The sequence below is a fragment of the Thamnophis elegans genome, chromosome 6 (genome assembly GCF_009769535.1).
Source record: "Thamnophis elegans isolate rThaEle1 chromosome 6, rThaEle1.pri, whole genome shotgun sequence".
Classification (NCBI taxonomy): Eukaryota; Metazoa; Chordata; class Lepidosauria; order Squamata; family Colubridae; genus Thamnophis; species Thamnophis elegans.
Genome location: NC_045546.1, coordinates 15,265,162 through 15,285,209, shown reverse-complemented (window position 1 = coordinate 15,285,209; position 20,048 = coordinate 15,265,162). Strand labels below are relative to the sequence as shown.

The following is a 20,048-nucleotide window of genomic DNA, read 5'->3' as shown; positions in this document are numbered from 1 at the left end:
TTCCTTTTGAATAGCGATCGTTGATCGTTTTAAAGTAACTTTATCCACCCAAACTTCCTCATAAACAAAGGGATTTTCCAAGTTCTTGCACAAATTCTATGAGGCTGTGAGTAGATAAAATAGTCTGGTTCTCACAAGACCATTTTGGCATGAAAGGCAGAGTCACTCTTCAACTTTATCTCTATCATCATGAGCTTTTTTCTGAAACAGGGGCGGGTGTGAAACTGACTCGACAAAGTCCTGTCTTGATTCATATCTAATTTTAACTTCTTGATGTCAGCCCAATAATCTAAAAGTTATCTTTTTTTTGTCTTCAGCTGCTTTTATTTATTTTTTAGCAGATTTTTTTTTATTATTTTTCCCTTCTACAACACCTTACAGTCATTATATCAACATCGTTATGTCATCATACCTGTACATGTATATAATATTTCCCTTCTATATTTACACACCTTTTACACAGTTCTATATATATATTTATATATATATTGTTTTTTGGCTTAATTAATTTTATTCTTGTTTTGCAGCCATTTGTACCAATTGTTCCAAATTTCATAATATTCTGACTCTTCTTTATCTTTTAATTTCAGTGCTAATTTGTCCATCTCTGCACAAGCCAAAGATTTTTTTATCACTAATTCGTCCGAGGGGGTATTATTTTGTTTCCAGCATTGGGCAAATGCGATTCTAGCTGTAGTTAGTAGATGTGTTAATATGTACTTAATTTTATTTGTATATTTCCCTTTGATTATTCCTAGCAGAAAGATTTCAGGTTTGTATTTTATCTGCTCTCCTGTAATTTCTTGCACCCATTTCCAAATTTTTGTCCAATATTTTTGTGTTTCCGGCCAGCTCCACCATATGTGTTAAAAGTTATCTTAATGTGAGATGCATTTCTCTTTTTTTATCTTATTGTTATCTTATTGTTTCTCCTTTTTATCTTATTGACTAGTTTTGCACAGCATGCTGGACTGGACTAAAGCATGATAGACAGAGGTGGTATTCAGCCGGTTCGGACTGGTTCAGGTGAACTGTTAGTCGACCAGCATATGCGCCCCGGCTCTATGCTGTCCTATTTAGCTATGTTTATGAAGCAGTGTACATGCTTGCAAGCCACACACACAAGCAAAGCACATGCGCAGAAAGCACACACTCTCACAAAGAGAGTGTGTCTGTGCATGGTGAACCGCTGGTAAACTTCTGTGAAACCCACCTCTGATGATAGAATCATTTATGATTCAACACATGGGGAAGATTCAGCTCTTCTTAGCAGGTTGTAGACTCAAGCTATCATGTGAAAGCATTATGTGTATTTGTTATATAATCAATTCATCCGAACAGAGCTAAAGAGACCTTAGAGGTCTTCTAGTCCAGCCCATTGCTCAAGGAGGAGATTCTATACCATTTCAAAAAAAGTAGCTGTCCAGACTCTTCTTAAAAACCTCCAGTAATGAAGCCTCCACACCTTCTGAGAACTTCTGTCCCACTGCTTAATTGTTCTTTCACTAGACAACAATATAAATCACTAGATCGCAATATGTACTCCTTGATTTACAACAGTTCATTTAGTTACCATTCAAAGTTACAATGGCACCAAAACAAGTGACATGACCATTTTTCACACTTATGACCTTTGCAACAGCAGCATAGTATGTGATCAAAATCTGGACACTTTGCTATTGGTTTACATTTAAAATAGTTGCAGAGTCTGAGGATAGCGTGATCAGCTTTTGCCACCTTTTGACAAGCAAAGTCAATGGGCAAGTCAGATTGGTATAACAAGTGTGTGTCACTAACTTAGCAACTGCAGTGATTCCCTTAAAAACTGTGGCAAGAAAGGTCATAAAATGAGGCAAAATCCACTTAACAATTGTCTCGTTAGCAAATCAAATCAAGTTTATTACAGTCAAAGACCAGAGACCAGAACAAATAAAAACACTCAATGAACATCCAGTTAAAAATTCTAGAATAAAATAATAAATAACAGATAAAATCTAGATTAAAATCACTGTTGTCTCATTAGCAACAGAAATGTTGGAGTCAATTGTGGTTGTAAATCAAGGACTACCCGTGATGTGGAAATTGTTTTTCTCAACAATATAAGGCAGAAAAGGAAGAAAAAGAAGAGGGGAAGTTAGCATCTTTGGTGAAATTCCACTATAACTGGAGTCACGAAAGAGATAAAACTTTGGTAGTCTGAAGATCTGAAGATTGTTCACTCTGGGAAGTCTGAAAATGATGTATAATATGGTAATATTCCACAAATGGCTACATATCACTCTGTTTGCCTGCTTTGAAAAGTCCCACAACTGGAAGATGAGAGAACAGTGAATGCTTGACAATAGGGCACAGAGGCTGCTGGACTGTCACCTTAGCAATAGCAATAGCAATAGCAGTTAGACTTATATACCACTTCATAGGGCTTTCAGCCCTCTCTAAGCGGTTTACAGAGTCAGCATATTGCCCTCAACAACAATCCGGGTCCTCATTTTACCCACCTCGGAAGGATGGAAGGCTGAGTCAACTCTGAGCCGGTGAGATTTGAACAGCTGAACTGCAAAACTACAGTCAGCTGAAGTAGCCTGCAGTGCTGCATTTAACCACTGCGCCACCTCGGCTCACCTTGGTCCCATTCTTTCTTCAGTTGAGGTCCTACAAACGATGAAATGGCTGAAGACCCTCCAAGTAAACTTAAAGATAAGGTTTGGTTACTAGCTAGCAGGGAAAGCAGTTGAAGTCATGTAGTTTTAAAAAGTGGAAATGTAAATACAGCTCAGCAGGTAGGATTCTGAACACTTTTCAACAGAAGATTCAGTTTTCAACAAAAAATTCTGACAATTTTCAACAGTGTTATAAGTCATCCACCATGACTACATGTACAAGCTGTAACTCTTCATGCTCTTAAATCAGAAACATAATATGTGAAAGGCTCTTCTGCTTTTCATTTCTTGGCACACAAGCTTTCTGCAACTCGTCATAGATAATAGGATAGGATAGGATAGGATAAATAAATAAATAAAACAGAGTTGGAAGGGACCTTGGAGGTCTTCTAGTCCGACCCCCTGCTTAAACAGGAAAACCCTACACCATTTCAGACAGATGGTTATCCAATTTCTTCTTTAAAACTTCCATTGTTGGAGCATTTATAACTTCTGAAGGCAAGCTGTTCCACTGATTAATTGTTCTAATGGTCAGGAAATTTCTCCTTAGTTCTAAGTTGCTTCTCTCCTTGATTACTTTCCACCCATTGTTTCTTGTCCTACCCTCAGGTGTTTTGGAGAATAGCTTGACTCTCTCTTCTTTGTGGCAACCCCTGAGATACTGGAGCATTGCTATCATGTCATCCCCTTTTCATCAAACTAGACATACCCAATTCCTATGACTGTTCTTCATATGTTTTGGCCTCCAGTCCCCTAATTGTCTCCGTTGCTCTTCTCTGCACTCTTTCTAGAGTCCCCACATCTTTTTTACATTGTGGTGACTAAAACTGGATAATGCTTGTTTGATTGTTTACTTTACACTTGCATGCTGCTTAATCCCAAAAGCTCTGTGCAGCTAACAATCCCATCCTAAAATTAAATAACACCCACAAAACCAAAACGGGGGAAAGATAATAATTCCAAAAATACATAAAATAAATGTATCAAAAACTGGAGCCTTGGTGGCAAGCAAAAAAAAAAAAAAAAAGATTGGGCAAGTCAAACAACATTGGGCCATTCCCAATTATGTTGGACTGAATTTTGAAAAGTCTACTTCCCTTTAGCCTGTGGTTTAGAGGATTAAAGAAGAAAATGGAAAGGGGGGGAGAAATAAAGAACCTCTTGCACGTATACATCCGTGGAAATGCCAACAAGGAAGGGAAAAAAAAGATATCAAGCTGTGCTTCCTGATAATATTTTGAAATTCTGACACTTGAACAGAAATACTTCAGAAACAAGGAGAAAAAAGCAGACGACGCCATAAAATGAGTCACCTGGAATTTTATATGTCACTGTTCACTCTCAGACTTATATAAGCCGGGGGTTCTTGAGCTACAAGACATTGAGAGCTAAAGAGTTGCTTCTTTAAAGATAGTTTGGAAGCTCTATCATGAATCACTTGATAATCTTCTTGGGCACTTTGATGCTGTGGCCATGCAGCATTGCCAAGCCACTGGTCAAAACCCATTCTGCACTATTCTACACCAAGGACCAGAAATTCGTTCAGGTATGTAAGCACCCTGATCTTATCTCTGATGCCATAAGAAATTCAGAATGGCTCTGCCACTGACTTCGGGTTTCCATGTTGAGAATGTATCATGGGATAAATGTTGCTTATTAAGAGTACATGATTCTTTTTACAGGTGCAGTCAGTACATTCAACATTCAACATATTCAAGAACTATGCAAGAAAAAGAAAGATCTATCCTAAACTACATCTGTATTGAGGGTTTAACTGGCTGTGCAATGAGCTAAAAAATTTCTTTCACACCCTGACCTATTGTTAGGGTTTTTCTTAATAACGATACAGATATAAAGACTCTTTTTTTTTTCTCACACTACACTGTTTTATTGTATCATATTAAGCTATTGTATTCTACTTTCCTCCTAATACTCTAAGACTAAAACTGTTCTATTTCTATTTTTAATCCATACATTTATAGAATAGAATAACAGAGTTGGAAGGGACCAGGGAGGTCTTCTAGTCCAACCTCCTGCCTAGGCAGGAAACCCTACACCACTTCAGACAAATGGTTATCCAACATCTTCTTAAAAACTTTCAGTGTTGGAGCCTTCACAACTTCTGGAGGCAAGTTGTTCCACTGATTAATTGTTCTCACTGTCAGGAAACCTTAGTTCTCGGTGGCTTCTCTTTATGTTTTGGTGTTCTACGTCCTTCTACATTCCTATTCCTATGTTAGCCCAATCTTTTCTTAACTTTTTTTAACTTTAAAACTTTTCCTTGAGATTGTAGTCATTTTAGGTTCATTTTCATGTGAAAAACTTTTCTTTATATATAAATGGGATTTTCTCTTTTCCCCCAGCACTCATCAGTCCTCTGTTTCAGGAACTGGTTTGTAGAACTCTATAGGAAGTGGGCTTGCTTATTTTTTCAGACTCTGGTGGGACTCTTTTCCTCCATGTCTCTCAGCTCAGATTCTCAGAGGTTTTGCAACTCCAAAAATTGTGGTTTTGTCTAGCTGTCTGAAGACTACAGTACTGCTTTGCCTGCTTGATTGAGTTTCCCACATCTCTGCTTTGAATGAATGAATGAATGAATGAATGAATGAATGAATGAATGAATGAATGCTTTATTTGGCAAAGTGTGATTAGAATAGAATAACAGAGTTGGAAGGGACCTTGGAGGTCTTCTAGTCCAACCCCCTGCTTAGGCAGGAAACCCTACACCACTTCAGACAAATGATTATCCAATCTCTTCTTAAAGACTTCCAATGTTGGAGCATTCATAACTTCTGGAGGCAAGCTGTTCCATTAATTTATTGTTCTAATTGTTAGGAAATTTCTCCTTAGTTCTAAGTTGCTTCTCTCCTTGATTAGTTTCCACCCATTGCTTCTTGTCCTGTCCTCAGGTGTTTTGGAGAATAGCTTGACTTCTTTGTAGCAGCCCCTGAGATATCGGAAAACTGCTATCATGTCTCCCCTGGTCCTTCTTTTCATTGAACTAGACATACAAGAAATTTGTCTCTGGTGCAGAAGCTCTCAACCTACATGCAAAGCAACAGAGCAATAATCATAAAAATGATAATAATAACATCAACAGGATTGGGGAGTAAACAAGATAATAGGAAGGATAAATAACAATACTACAGCCAGACTACATGGATACATACACATAGACATTAGACAGCACTGTGAGAATTAGGCGTTCATCAGAGTGATAACACAAAAGAAAAAAAAACTGTCCCTATGTCTAGTTGTTTTGCAATGCCCTATAGGGCCATCCCAAGGGAATGAATTGAAAAAGTTTGTGTCCAGGATGTGATGGGTCTGCAGATGTCAGCCCTCCTTCTGACCTACGCAATATACAGGTCTTCTATGGAAGGCAAACTGGTTGCAATTTTGCTTTCTGTTTATTTTGATCTTTGTTTCTGCAAATTGATAAGAAACATAAATAAAATAAACTGTGCTCGAGCACTTTTTTTTATTTAACATGCAACCATGCCACCTCATTATTCATTCTGATCTCCCCTGAATCAATTTGTTACTTCCTCAGGAAAACTGTGCACTGGATACATGCAATTCTGGGCCCAGGAATGGGTTTCAAATCCCAGAAATGACTGTGACTCACAAGTTGTTCCTACAAGGAGACAAATCACCCTCTATCTCTAGCTTCATTTCTGTTTTATGATGCCAAGGGAGGACGGATCCTTTTGTTACTGCAGTGCATAGAAATCAATACCTTTCGTCAATCTACTAGGGGGTAATCAGATCTGTTGATTCTGCTATCTGCTAATCCTATTCTTACTAGCCTCCTCCTTCCTCCTCCTCCCTTTTTAACCCTCAAATATATGCAGTATCTTGCTCATCTTTCAAAGCTTAAACAACTTTTAATCCAGGAAAACGTTTTCCCAAATGAACCTGCTCACCATCAAACTCTAACTTCAAAAACAGATTAGGGAAGCTGCAACACTGAATTATTTGTTTTTGGCCTGAAGAAACCCAGAAATAATATCATCCCATTTGAACAAAAATGTACCAAGCAACCATGATTCTACTTTCGGGCAAATTTCACTGTGTGTTGGGGAGGGAGAGAAAATGAAGTGTGTTCATTTATCAAGAAAGCAAATAAGCAAGGAAGATCGTAATTGTTCACAGCATTGCTTGTCACTTACGAAAGCCTAGCTCTGCCTTCTTTAGTGATGCCATAGTGCAGGAGTCCTCAAAATTTTTAAACAGGGGGCCGATTCACGGATCCTCAGACTGTTGGTGGACCAGACTGTGTGGGTGGGCGTGGCTAGGGGGTTCATGTGACTGGGTGGGTGTGGCCAATTTAGCAGTCCTTTTTCCATTTGTCCTAGCTGTACTTGCCCCATCCCTACTCATCCACCGGCCCTGGATCACATGGCTGTGAAAAACACCCTGAAAGGCTGTTTTTAAAGCGTTTTTAAAGACTTTTAAAGCACTACTTTACAAGCGGGCAGTTGCTTTTCAAGCCAGCAGCAGCCCCTCCCCTACTCACCCACCAGCCCTGGACCACGTGGCTACATTGGTGAGATCACCCCTCAATCAGCTGGATCCTCCCCCCCACTCTTCGGCCTCACCTTTGGCAGCAGTGGTGTGATCAGAAGTGCAGCTCAATCGGTTTAATCCAGGGGTGGGTTCCTGCCAGTTCTAAGCTCTTCTATAGAAGCGGTTCCACAAATCTACAGTGCCATTTAGAACTGGTTCCAGCTCCCTTGCCCCGCCAGTCTGCACATCATCAAGATGAAGAGCAAGAGGAGGAATTCTGGGAGTTGAAGTCCACAAGTCTTAAAGCTGTAAAGTTTGAACACCCCTGGGGTTTTTTTCCCTAAAAGTTTAGAGGTGCAAAGGTCTTGTAACTTGACAGCTTTAAGACTTGCATGCTTCAAATGCCAGAGTTTCTGAGCCAACATTTTGGTTGCTAAGCAATAGCATTGTTAAGTGAGCTTCACCACATTTTACAAATTGGCCATGCCCACCCAGTTACAATTGCCGGCAAGCCACTCCCACAAATCAGGCCACACTTACAGAAGAGGTTCTAAAAAATTTTGAAACCCACCACTGGTTGAATCCCACCACTCTGCGGGCTGGATACTTTGCATTGGCGGGCTGTATCCGGCCCATGTCCCATAGTTTGAGGATTTATGCCATAGTGTCTACACTAGTGCTTGCAGTCCTAAACTACCAATAATAATAATAAGAATGTTCAAAAATAGATTGAAGAATGAATGGATGGATGGGCAAAGACACAAATGGTATGGTCACCAATACACACATGTATTTATATCATTATTTGAGCTGTTCAGTATTACAATAAGTGTTCTAATTCCTTCCATTCTTGGTTAATACGCAGGATTACCTTGATCGGTTTTTCCCACCAATTGGTAAATTAAACAAGCAAACCTTAGAAGAACGGATCAAAATCATGCAAAAGTTCTTCCATTTGACTATAAGTGGTAAGATAGATACCGAAACCATGAAAGTAATGGAACAGCCCAGGTGTGGAGTGCCAGATGTCTTGCAATATAGAACATTTCCAGGAGGACCAAAATGGAATAAAAATATATTGACTTACAGGTAAGTTATATTTCTCTTGGATTTCTAAGAAAGAGAAGGAAAAAGGAAAAAGTCTACTTTCTAATGATATGTATTGTATTACTCAATTGTATTACTCAATCCATTACTCAAAGGATTAACAACTACACCCCTGACATGCCAAAAACCCAGGTGGACAGCGCCATAGAAAAAGCTCTGAAAGTATGGAGTGATGTGACTCCCCTACATTTTAGAAAAACCACTGGAACTGCTGATATTGAAATTCGTTTCGCAAGTAGAGGTAAGCTTAGCTCAGCTTGTTTATTCTTATATATTAATTCTTATTTACAGTTTATATCTCACACATCTGCCAATGCATGGGTGTTGACACCCCTTTACAGTAGGCTAGTTCAAGAAACAGACCCAATATTTGTTGTTGTTGAATGTTATTTATTGTAGGAACATAGAATGACAAAATATTGAAAACCAACCAAAGTTTATCTCTGTCCTATTTTATATTAAACAACTAGTTCCCACAACACTGTCATATTACCTACTAAGACTACATTACTATTATTTTTCTCTTCCTTCCTATTACCTATCTCTTATGACTATCGAACAATGACTTATCATAATATTATTATCACTTAATAAAAGTATTATCACTTATGACTATCCACTTATGACTTCAACCATGTTGCTTGTATCTTTAAAATTTATATTGTTTTATTTATTTGTGTTTTGAAGGGCAATATATGTTTTAACATAAATAAATAAAACCAGGGGGGGGAAACATTTTTCTTATAAGAGGTATTAATTTGTATACCACAAAGATTTTCTCTATGAGAGAGATGGGCAGTTTCTAAATATGATGTGTAAAATAAATAAAATTAATTGACATTAGCTAAGCTTAACACTTCAAATAACATCAAAGTGTAGTCCATTGTTTTATTTAATTAAAACTGGGTCCTGCATATACTAATGAAGCCTACACATGTACAAAAGTTGCAAAGCCAAAGACTGCTAAATTTTTCAAAATGCATATGTTTTGCTCCAAATGGAAGATAAAATGGGGCCATTTCAAGTAGTTTGCTTTGAACATTTCAGGAGTCTTAAGTTCAAAGATTGGCTAGTTCTTTTTATAAGATGCATTTTGCTTGGTTTTATTCTTTTTTTTATTTCTTTTGGGTTAGTTCCATTATTAGCCAAGACAAGATGATGGAGTAAGGATAAAAATAGGTGAGGGTGAGGGAAAGGGGGAAGTACAATTAGAAAGAAATGCTGGTTAACACAGCAAACCTTAAATCGCCTGAGTCATGCAGATATAAACGTTTGTACATAAATGGTGTATTCATGAGAATTATTCAGAAGTATCTGAACTACTTGCTCAGTAAGTGTACTTGCATTTTTTTTAAAAACTGCATTATATTATAAATTATAAATTATAATTCATGGGGTTTGAGCATATTGTATATCGACATTAGGCAAATGCAAAGGTGCGGTTTGTGTATTTATGCACAATGTCTTTGACATTTTCAGGCCATAAAAGACTGGTCTATTTTCTGAAAAGACTTAATGAACTTAAGTGTATATATTCTTCATGGTTATGTTTTTATTAAACTTTAAAGCTGCATGTTATATACAAGGACAAGCTATGAGCAAATTTTCAGGCCACTAGCCAGGAAAATGTAATTGTGGCTACTGTTTGTGGTATGTACATAAAGTGAATCAAGCTGTGTATTTCCTGGGTTTCCATAGCCGTTTATATAGATAATTTGGAAAATATGCTTCAATTGGCACATCTTTTGGCACCTAACAGAACTTTTAAAATCAAATAAAAACCCAGGAATTAGGCAGAGAATTCTTAGTTCTCTAAGTAACGTAGGAGGGGCAGTTAATCAATGCAGGAGGACCAGTTGATCAATTAATGTTTGTCTTTCTGACAATAGCTTCTCTCTCCCAGGTAGAGAGTTGTATATTTGTTTAATTGCTTTTTAATTAATAAAAAAATGAAAAAGAAGAAAAGAGCAAAACCAAAGGTAATAGCAAAGCAAATTAACAAGCAGTCCCTACTTGGAATTTACACATTATTTTAAATGGCTAGAAATCCCTGGTATTGCTGATAACACTTTGATTCTTTTCCATTTAGAACATGGTGACAATATTCCTTTTGATGGAAGAGGGAGCGTCCTGGCACATGCTTTTGCTCCTGGATCAGGTCTAGGTGGTGATGCTCACTTTGATGAGGATGAGACCTGGTCAGATGTCAATAAAGGTTTGCTATAAGAATATGCACACCAGAGCTCTGCTATGCAATTTATATACCTACCTCACTTTCATTCGCCACATCAAGTGTTGCATGGAAATAAGAAAGTATATAAATTTATATAAATCCCAAATTTCAGGTGATTCTCTTTTAATTGCAACTGGGAGCGCTTTTGCTAAGTGACATATTAGGGTGCCAACTTACCAGGGTACCAGTTGCTGTCATTCAGCAAGGCCTGCAGTGTTCTGTTACAACATTACAGCACCCTGCAGTCATATGGCCACCATTTAGGAATTCCTGCTGGCTTCCCCATTGTCTTTGCGTGTCAAAAGCCATTAATGAGGATGGCAAATGGGACTTACGTGTCTGCTAGGACATGGCAATGTTCTAATTGCAGGCCGCTTGCCAAGTGCCTGAACTGCAGCTGTAGGGATGCTACAATGACTGCAATTTAGAGGAACTGCCATGTCTCCTGTGTAACTTCAATTGAGTTGAAATGAGTGGTCATTCAACAAGGACTACCGGCATTGCATTGTTTGTAAATGACGAATCCGTGGAGTTCAGGGCTGCCAAATGTCAAAGCAACCAGTTGCTTAAAAAGATAAAATCTATTCTTTTCATGTAAGGAAACTCAAGGTTTAATTCTGACTGATCATTTTTACAATGGAAAATTACTACCTTTATATCTATGGAGATTCTCAGTCATCCAAACGATGGGCTGCTTTTTTCAAGAGGCACTTGGACTTGCTTGTTTTCCAGATGTTTCAAAGAATGCAAATGTGCAGCTGTGTGCAAGGAGAATAAATCCTTCCATTCCCCACCATCCAATTAGAGCTGAAGAAGCTTCTTGGATGAGAAGGGAAATGTCTTCAAAGAAAAACAAGAAAGTTCAGTTGCCTCTTGAAAAAAGCACCTTTGGGACACTAACTTTAGAGTTTTAATAATGTCGTCATATGTGCGTATTACATAAACATTTGTCCCATGACCATAAGTGGAGCATATTTTTCGCACTGTAAGACCTACTTTCCCTCCCCCCAAAAAATGGGTGGAAATGTCGGTGTGTCTTATAGAGCAAATGTTATGGCAGCGGGAGGGGGGGTTGGTGAGGTGACAGTGTTCACCGCCATTGCCAGGGAATGCTGGAGCCTTCGCTGCTGGGAAGGCTGCTGCTGCTAGCTATTGCTGCCCGTTTGCCATGCCCATTCGCTGCCGCTTGTTCACTGTTGCCCATTCACCGCTGCCCATTCGCCACCGATTGGCAGTGACGAACAGGCGGTGGCAAAAAGGGTGCGACGATCGGCAGTGAATGGCAGTAGCGCGGGTGGCAGTAAACAGGCGGCAGCGATAGGCAGCGGCAATCCCTGCCATCTAGAACAGCTGATTGGTGGTATTCCAGGAGGCCAATCCAATTGCCAATCAGATGCTCAGCAGCGAAGGCTCCAGTGTCCCCTGGTGGCAGCAGCTCAGCTCAGTTGACCAGTGGTTGGCACAATGGAGTGGAGCCCTGATGAGCCACGTGCTGAGATTGCGATAATGTGCTGAAGCTGAGCAGGCTGTTTGCTGTTTGCTGCAAGGACGCTAGCCAGATGAATATCGGATAGATGCTGGGTGGCAGAGGCAAATTTTGTTTTATTGTTTTCCTCTCCAAAACTAATGTGTGTCTTATAGTCCGGAGTGTCTTATAATGCGAAAAATACGGTACTTTTATTTACTCTTCCATATTCCTTAAAGCCCAACTCGTGCAATCTCTTGCAGCTTTCTTGACATAACTGGCTGTATATGCACATCTCTGAAAAACTAATACTTATAATTCACCTACTCATTTTCTGTGTTTTAGAAATAAATCTCTTTCTTGTTGCTGCCCATGAATTTGGGCATTCCCTGGGGCTAGCTCACTCTAATGTTCCTGGAGCTTTGATGTATCCTACCTACTCCTACGTGAATCCAAACTCATTTCGTCTTCCAAACGATGATCGCCGAGGGATTCAGAGTTTATATGGTAACTTCACTGAGAAACCCTGTTTAGAATTATGCAAAGATAAATGAAATTCTTCCACTTAACAATTCAGTGTCTAGCATAAACTAAAAAAAAAAACCAAAATGGTTTTATCCACAATCTACAAAACCAGTGGTATATTTCAGAGTCAAATTTAGCTCTTTCTTTAGAGATATTTTCAGGGGTGGATTTCTGCCAGTTCTAACCTCTTCTATAGAAGAGGTTCCACAAATCTACCATGCCGTTTAGAACCGGTTCCAGCTCCCACCCCTGCCTGTCCGCACCATGCTTGCCCTGCCCACTGCTCACTGATTGGCTGGCTCACCAATCTCCCCACCCACCTCTTAAGAGTCCTATATAAACCTTAAAGTCTTAAAGCTGTCGTTTGAACATCCCTGGGGGTTTTTTTCTAAAGGGTTGGGGTTGCAAGGGTCTTGTAACTTGACAGCTTTAAGACTTGCATACTTCAATGCCAGAGTTCCTGAGCCAACATGACTGGAGGAGGAATTCTGGGAGTTGAAGTCCACAAGTCTTAAAGCTGTCAAGTTTGAACACCCCTGGGTTTTTTCCCTAAAGGGTTAGGGGTGCAAGGGTCTTGTAACTTGACAGCTTTAAGACTTGCATGCTTCAAATGCCAGTTTCTGAACCAACATTTTGGTTGCTAAGCAAAAGCATTGTTAAGTGAGTTTCACTACTTCACCGCTGAGTTTATAAGTTGGCCACACCCACTTAGTCACATGGCTGGCAAGCCACTCCCACCCAGTCACATGGCTGGCAAGCCACTCCCACCCGGTCACATGGCCAGCAAGCCACTCCCACAAAGCAGGCCACATCTACAGAAGAGGTTCTACAAATTTTTGAAACCTACCATTGGATATTTCCATCGATTCAGCAATTAATCCCGTCAGGAAAGCCTATGGAATGTGTTATTTGATAGGAATAAAATCATTAGGAGTTATAATGTAAACCATCATAGCACTAAAATGGATAATTTAGTGGCAATAACATAGTATAAATCATCCTAAGACTATAGAAATATCATTGTATCGGAAATATCAGACTGAATTCTGGATTTCCTGAAAAGATATTGGCCAGATGTGAAAATTGATCTAAAGCATGAACAGTGGCTTTGGGGTTTATTTCATTTCAAAACTATAGAGTCTATCAGGTATGGATTTATCGCTGACATTCATGGGTTCTGCATTTCTAAAGATTTTTAAGAAAGGTCTGGTTAGCTATCTCTTGCAGATGGTTTCATTGGTTTGCCTGCATATTGCAGATAGATAGATTAGATCAGGGGTGTCAAACTCGATTTCATTGAGGGCTGCATCAGGGTTGTGTTTGACCTCAAGGGAGGGGAGAGGGGCATGGCCAGCTCCACATCACTTATGTTGGCACCAGCGCTTTACCAGCGAAAACGGGCTCCCAAGCAGAGGCACCGTGTGCCAGGCCTTTGCTGTTTTGGGGCCACCCCACAGGCCAGATCTAAGCCCCCTGTGGGCCGGATCCGACCCCCGAGCCTTGAATTTTACACCCCTGGATTAGATGATCCTTGTAGACTTCCAATTCTAATACTCGTTTAATAGGCAAGAATATGTTAAATAGAGATATACTGTATATACTCGAGTATAAGCCTAGTTTTTCAGCCCACTTTTTGGGCTGAAAAAAGCCGCCTCGGCTTATACTCGAGTCAGTGAAAAATTTGCCCGAAATGGAGGAGAAAAAGGGGCGGGGCCATGCCGCTGTGACACTCGTGAATGGCCCAGTGCCCCTGTGAGTTTCCCCTCCCTCTGTGTCAGTTTGCCGCGCAGCGCGCACCGCACCATCCCCCCTCCTCACGTTCTAATGTAATGCAGGGCTGTCTTACGATTCCCCTTCCTCCCCCTCCTGCCGCTCTGCAACGATGTCCCACCTCCTCCTTGTTATGGCAAGCAGCCACATAGCGATGTCCCACCTCCTCTGGTACAGTGATCCACTGATAGGAATCACTGTGCCGTGTGTCATAGGAGGCGGGACATCGCTCCCGCGGCTGCACGGGACATCATCATCACAGCGGGCCATCAGCATCATGAGGTGAGTGAAGTATTTCATTGAATACACCGCTAGTTTACTGTTTTTCTTTGAAATAAATATTCAAAAACATTATTGGTATCTATTTTTATTTTTGAAATTTACCGGTAGCTGCTGCATTTCCCACCCTAGGCTTATACTCGAGTCAATAACTTTTCCAGTTTTTTGTGGTAAAATTAGGTGCCTCGGCTTATATTCGGGTCGGCCTATACTCGAGTATATACGGTAGTCTATTTAAAAAAAAACCATAATGTCTATTGTAACAAGCTATCTCCCCTGCTAGGCAACCTGTTAAACTGAGATTATATCAGTGATAGAAGGAGAAGGGATGAAATACAAATAAGGAAGAATGTGTGTGTGCGCGTGTGTGCGCGCGTGTGTGTGCGTGTATGTGTGTTTGTGTGTGTGTATGTGTGTGTGTATGTGTGTTGGGGTAACATCAGTCTAATTAGGATTTATTTAGAATGTCCTTGTGTTGGGGGAAGCCAATATTATTTGTAACACCTTCGTTCCCATTTTGTTCCATTTCTGAGGTAATCTATTTGAGTGTGTTCTTACTTCCTTTTTGTTCCTATTTCATTCATCCAGGAAGGAGGAGGAATGGTGGAAAAAAATAGAACAGCCCATTTAGTTCTCCTTCAATAGAAGTTCGAGATTGAACAGCTGTCTGTCTGTCTGAGATTTTCTACTGATCCCTGCACTGAACAGGGGGTTGAACTGGATGACCTCAAGGGTATCTTCCAACTCTGTGATTCCATGATTTTTACCTATAAAAACTCACAAGGATTCATGCAATTTTGAAGAAAGAATTGTGAATGACAATATTATGAACTGTAATAATAAATACTGAATGAATTCTTCTAATCCTGTTTTCAAAGCAACTTACTTTTCCATTTGTTTAAAAAGCATATAGTTTCTGAAACGAAGGGTTGTTGAGCAAGAAAAAGTTCTGAGTCATAGAATTTCCTTCGAGTTTATTTAGGTACCAGTTTTCTGTGAGTTACATTGAATATTTTCAGTTTTCTGTCATTCCCAAACTTTAGGAATAAGCCTATATGTATTACTATCTGATAACCTGGAATTGCCCTGGTATTTATTTATGCTAATCCATATATTTGTCCTCAAAAATAATCCCAACCAAATATAATTTCTAATGTTGGATTTTCCCCCTTACCAGTGGGAGCCCCCTTCTGAAGTACTGTGAAGCCATTACCATGGCAACTCCACTGCGCTCTACAGTAGAAGCCATTTTGTGTCAGTATAGTAGAAGCCATTTTAAGGCACAACAGGCTGCATCTTAACAGAACACACACACTGAGGGGTGTTAGGGGTGTCTTACCCCCACAGTACTTGTTTCCAGAGAGTAAGTCATTTGTGTACCAAGTTTGGTTGAAATTGCTCGAGGCATTGCAGAGTTATGTTGGAACAAACACACACACACACACACACACACATACATACACACACAAAAAAAAACATATATATATATGTGTGTGTGTGTATATGTATATGTATATGTATATGTATATGCATATATGTAGGTCTCTAGTTATTCGGGTTTTCTCCCGCGTAAAATTGGAGATGTCTTGTATATATGTATATATATGCACTGCATAGCTGATCTGGATGTCAAAAATCTTGATTTGGCCTTTTTAGAAAAGTGATGGAAAGACAACTTTAGAGATTTTAATAGCAATGTCCTTGCTACTTAATTTTTCTACTTAATATTTCTTCTAATATTTAGCATCATTGAAAAGGATTAGTGTTAGATTGACACTGATAAAACAGTGCCAACTTTGCACCTGTTCTGGGGACTTGTTGAAATATTTTGGTTTACAAAAGGATTACTAATTTCCCTGTTTCCTGGTGATGAAATCATTATTCAGTTTCAAAACTTTTATTGTTTTACATCCTGACATCCTGTCCTGAAATCTATAATGCGCATAAACTGTAATAAATAAGTAAACATTAGGTTGAAAGAACAACAAGAAAAATAATACATAAAAGGAACAGTGGAACTAGTAAACATTTTTGCTAAGCCAGGATTCGGGAGGCAGATTTTCTTTATCCAAGTTTAACACGTTGAAATCAATTCTTATTTCGTTGCTGAGCCTCAGCAAAATTCAATTCCCAGCCTCTTTTGGGAATTCACTCTTCACATGCTGTGAACAGTGATACCTTGACAACAATATACAGACACAAGGACATGTAATGCTGGCCTACAGTGGTGGGTTTCAAAAATTTTTAGAACCTATTCTGTAGGTGTGGCCTATTTTATGGGCATTGCTTGGAGGTCATGGGACCGGGGAATGACCAACTTGTAAAATGTGGTGAAACTCATTTAACAACGCTCTTGCTTAGCAACCAAAATTTTTGGCTCAATTGTGATCATAAGTTCTCTTTCTGTTACTTTATTTCTTCCTTCTTTCCTTGTTTTTTTCTCGTGTCTCTCTCCTCCACTTACTTACTTCTTGTATGTCTCTCTCTCCCTCTTTCTTTCCCTCTTTCTTTCTTTTCTTCCTTCCTTTCTCTCTTTCTTTCTTCCTTCCATCTTTCTTTCTTGTGTCTCTCTCCCCCACTTTCTTTCTTCCTTCCTTCTTTCTTGTGTGTCTCTCTCCAACTTTCTTTCTCTTTGCTTCTTTCTCTTTCTTTCTTTCTTTCTTTCTTTCTTTCTTTCTTTCTCTTTCTAACTCTCTCTCTCTCTTTTTCTCTTTCTCCCTTCCTTCCTTCCCTTCTTTCTTACTCTTTCTTTCTTGCTCTCTCCCCCACCCTCTCTCACATAGACACATACCTTCCAATTGGTGAAAAATTCTGTTTTGCCAGCTGGGACGCTGGCAAAGAAGCCTCATTTTCCCTGCCACCCACAGCTCTCAGAGGAAGGAGGCAGAGAAGCTAGCCCCGGGCCTCATCTCTGCCTCCTTCTTTGAGAGCTGGCTTCAGGGACAGCCAGCCTCTCCTGCCAATGCACCCTTCACTCGCCTTCCACCCGGAGGCTCTGCTGGCGGGTCGCCTCCCGATTCGCCTCCCATGAGACTGGGTGCGGCGGAACATACAGCGAAGATGTGTCCATGTGTACTATTACTATCACCAACAGCACCAACAGCAGGGTAGTGGTGGCGGCTGGTCTCTGCTCCCCGTGCTTTGCAGCCTGGCTGGAGATAACCGCCAATGAAGTGGCACTTCACTTGCTGCAGCTCGGACACCAGGGAGGCAGGAGTAGCACTATCCGGGTTTGGGGAAAGGCAGGCGGGGCTGGGCTGCTGCAGCCAATGCCCCACTGAAACCTAAAGAAGAGGATTCTCCTTTCCCCAAACCCGGACAGTGCTACACCGCCGCTGCTCCCCCACTGTTGCTGCTGGTGGTTAGTAATAGTAGGAAGCATCTTCGTTGTATGTTCTGCTAGTCCAACCCCCTGCTTAGGCAGGGAACCCTACACCACTTCAGCCTCTCCTGCCAATGCACCCTTCACTCGCCTTCCACCCGGAGGCTCTGCTGGCGGGTCGCCTCCCGATTCACCTCCCATGAGACTGGGTGCGGCGGAACATACAGCGAAGATGTGTCCATGTGTACTATTACTATCACCAACAGCACCAAGAGCAGGGTAGTGGTGGCGGCTGGTCTCTGCTCCCCGTGCTTTGCAGCCTGGCTGGAGATAACCGCCAATGAAGTGGCACTTCACTTGCTGCAGCTCGGACACCAGGGAGGCAGGAGTAGCACTATCCGGGTTTGGGGAAAGGCAGGCGGGGCTGGGCTGCTGCAGCCAATGCCCCACTGAAACCTAAAGAAGAGGATTCTCCTTTCCCCAAACCCGGACAGTGCTACACCGCCGCTGCTCCCCCACTGTTGCTGCTGGTGGTTAGTAATAGTAGGAAGCATCTTCGTTGTATGTTCTGCTAGTCCAACCCCCTGCTTAGGCAGGGAACCCTACACCACTTCAGCCTCTCCTGCCAATGCACCCTTCACTCGCCTTCCACCCGGAGGCTCTGCTGGCGGGTCGCCTCCCGATTCGCCTCCCATGAGACTGGGTGCGGCGGAACATACAGCGAAGATGTGTCCATGTGTACTATTACTATCACCAACAGCACCAACAGCAGGGTAGTGGTGGCGGCTGGTCTCTGCTCCCCGTGCTTTGCAGCCTGGCTGGAGATAACCGCCAATGAAGTGGCACTTCACTTGCTGCAGCTCGGACACCAGGGAGGCAGGAGTAGCACTATCCGGGTTTGGGGAAAGGCAGGCAGGGCTGGGCTGCTGCAGCCAATGCCCCACTGAAACCTAAAGAAGAGGATTCTCCTTTCCCCAAACCCGGACAGTGCTACACCGCCGCTGCTCCCCCACTGTTGCTGCTGGTGGTTAGTAATAGTAGGAAGCATCTTCGTTGTATGTTCTGCTGCACCAAGTCTCGTGGGAGGCGAAATGGGAGGCATCCCACTGGCAGAGCCTCCGGGTAGAAGGCAGGTGAATGGCACAGTGGTGAGAGAGGCTAACCATCCCCAAAGCCAGCTCTAGAGGAAGGAAGCAGAGATGAGGCCCGGAGCTCGCTTCCCTGCCTCCTTCCTCTGAGAGCTGCAGGTTGCCACCCAATTCAGGTGCCCAGAGCAGCCTCGACCCCCGCCTCCCCACTGCCTTCAGGCCCACGCAACCTCCCCATCAGCCCACCAACCTGGGGACACTCCCAGTTCTGCTGGGCAGCCGCTCCTTTGTGCCCCGTTGCCGGGTGCAATTGGGCTTTTGGCGGCCCAGCTTTCTCCTGGTGCCCCTTCCCAGATGGGAGATGCTCCAGGACTGCCCCGCCACCCTGGCCAGGCACTGGGCCGGTCAGCAGCCCGCGCACCTGCCACGTGACCTTTATAAATGGAAATTAACCAAATTCTTTGAAACTTTCCATTTCAATGGGAGTTTTTCTAAAACTTCTTAAATTCTCATGGAAATGGAAAGTTTAAAAGAAGATGTTTAATTTCTGTTTATAAATCAGCAGCCCGCCAGGAAAGCATCCCAGGGAGCTGAGCAGGCCAACTGTGGCTTTGGAGGCTGAAAGGGAAGCTGTGCCCCCTGCCAGGTGCCACCTCCCCTTCTTGCCAGACTTTTGGAGCTTCCCACCAACCCACCTTGGCCGCCCAAGCTTGGCAGAATATGCCTGAGGGCGCTTCACCTCACTGTGATGCGAGGGATGTCGTTGCCTTGGTAGGACATCTTCTCCTCAAGGCTGCGCCTGGAGTGCGGGAAGGAGAGCAGCAGAGGCAAAGAGGCCTTTCTGGCCTCGTCTGAAGAAGCCCGTCCCCCTCCCTCCCTTCTTTCTCTTGGAGAAGTGGTTTGCAAAGTCCCGATTTTGCAAGGTGCTTGTCAAAGAGAAGGAAGCACGGGCTTCTTCCAACAGCTGAGTCCTCCACTCCGGCAAAGGAAATGGGTGGGCAGGGCAAGCATGTTGTGGAGAGGTGGGGCAAGAGAGAGAGCGGCTACTGGGCGGGCAAGGGGAGCAAGCAGGTGGGGGGGCAGGCCAGGG

The 20,048-nt window shown here is 41.9% G+C and overlaps 1 protein-coding gene across 1 annotated transcript; it reads left to right on the top strand.

Annotated features, from left to right (window-relative positions):
- Nucleotides 1–8,043: 8,043 nt before the first annotated feature.
- Nucleotides 8,044–15,370, top strand: LOC116510488 (macrophage metalloelastase-like). The gene is made up of 5 exons (XM_032220075.1): nucleotides 8,044–8,258; nucleotides 8,372–8,517; nucleotides 10,366–10,491; nucleotides 12,320–12,481; nucleotides 15,137–15,370. The coding sequence occupies exons 1-5, from the start codon at nucleotides 8,107–8,109 to the stop codon at nucleotides 15,163–15,165; spliced, it is 615 nt and encodes a 204-aa protein (XP_032075966.1). The 5' UTR covers nucleotides 8,044–8,106; the 3' UTR covers nucleotides 15,166–15,370.
- The last annotated feature ends 4,678 nt before the right edge of the window (nucleotides 15,371–20,048 follow it).

Excerpts from the sequence above, each read along its gene's own strand:
- LOC116510488 (XM_032220075.1), top strand. The coding sequence starts at position 8,107 with ATGCAAAAGTTCTTCCATTTGACTATAAGTGGTAAGATAGATACCGAA. Across the intron at positions 8,518-10,365 it reads AATTCGTTTCGCAAGTAGAG|AACATGGTGACAATATTCCT; the intron begins GTAAGCTTAGCT and ends TTTTCCATTTAG. Across the intron at positions 12,482-15,136 it reads AGGGATTCAGAGTTTATATG|GAAGGAGGAGGAATGGTGGA; the intron begins GTAACTTCACTG and ends TCATTCATCCAG.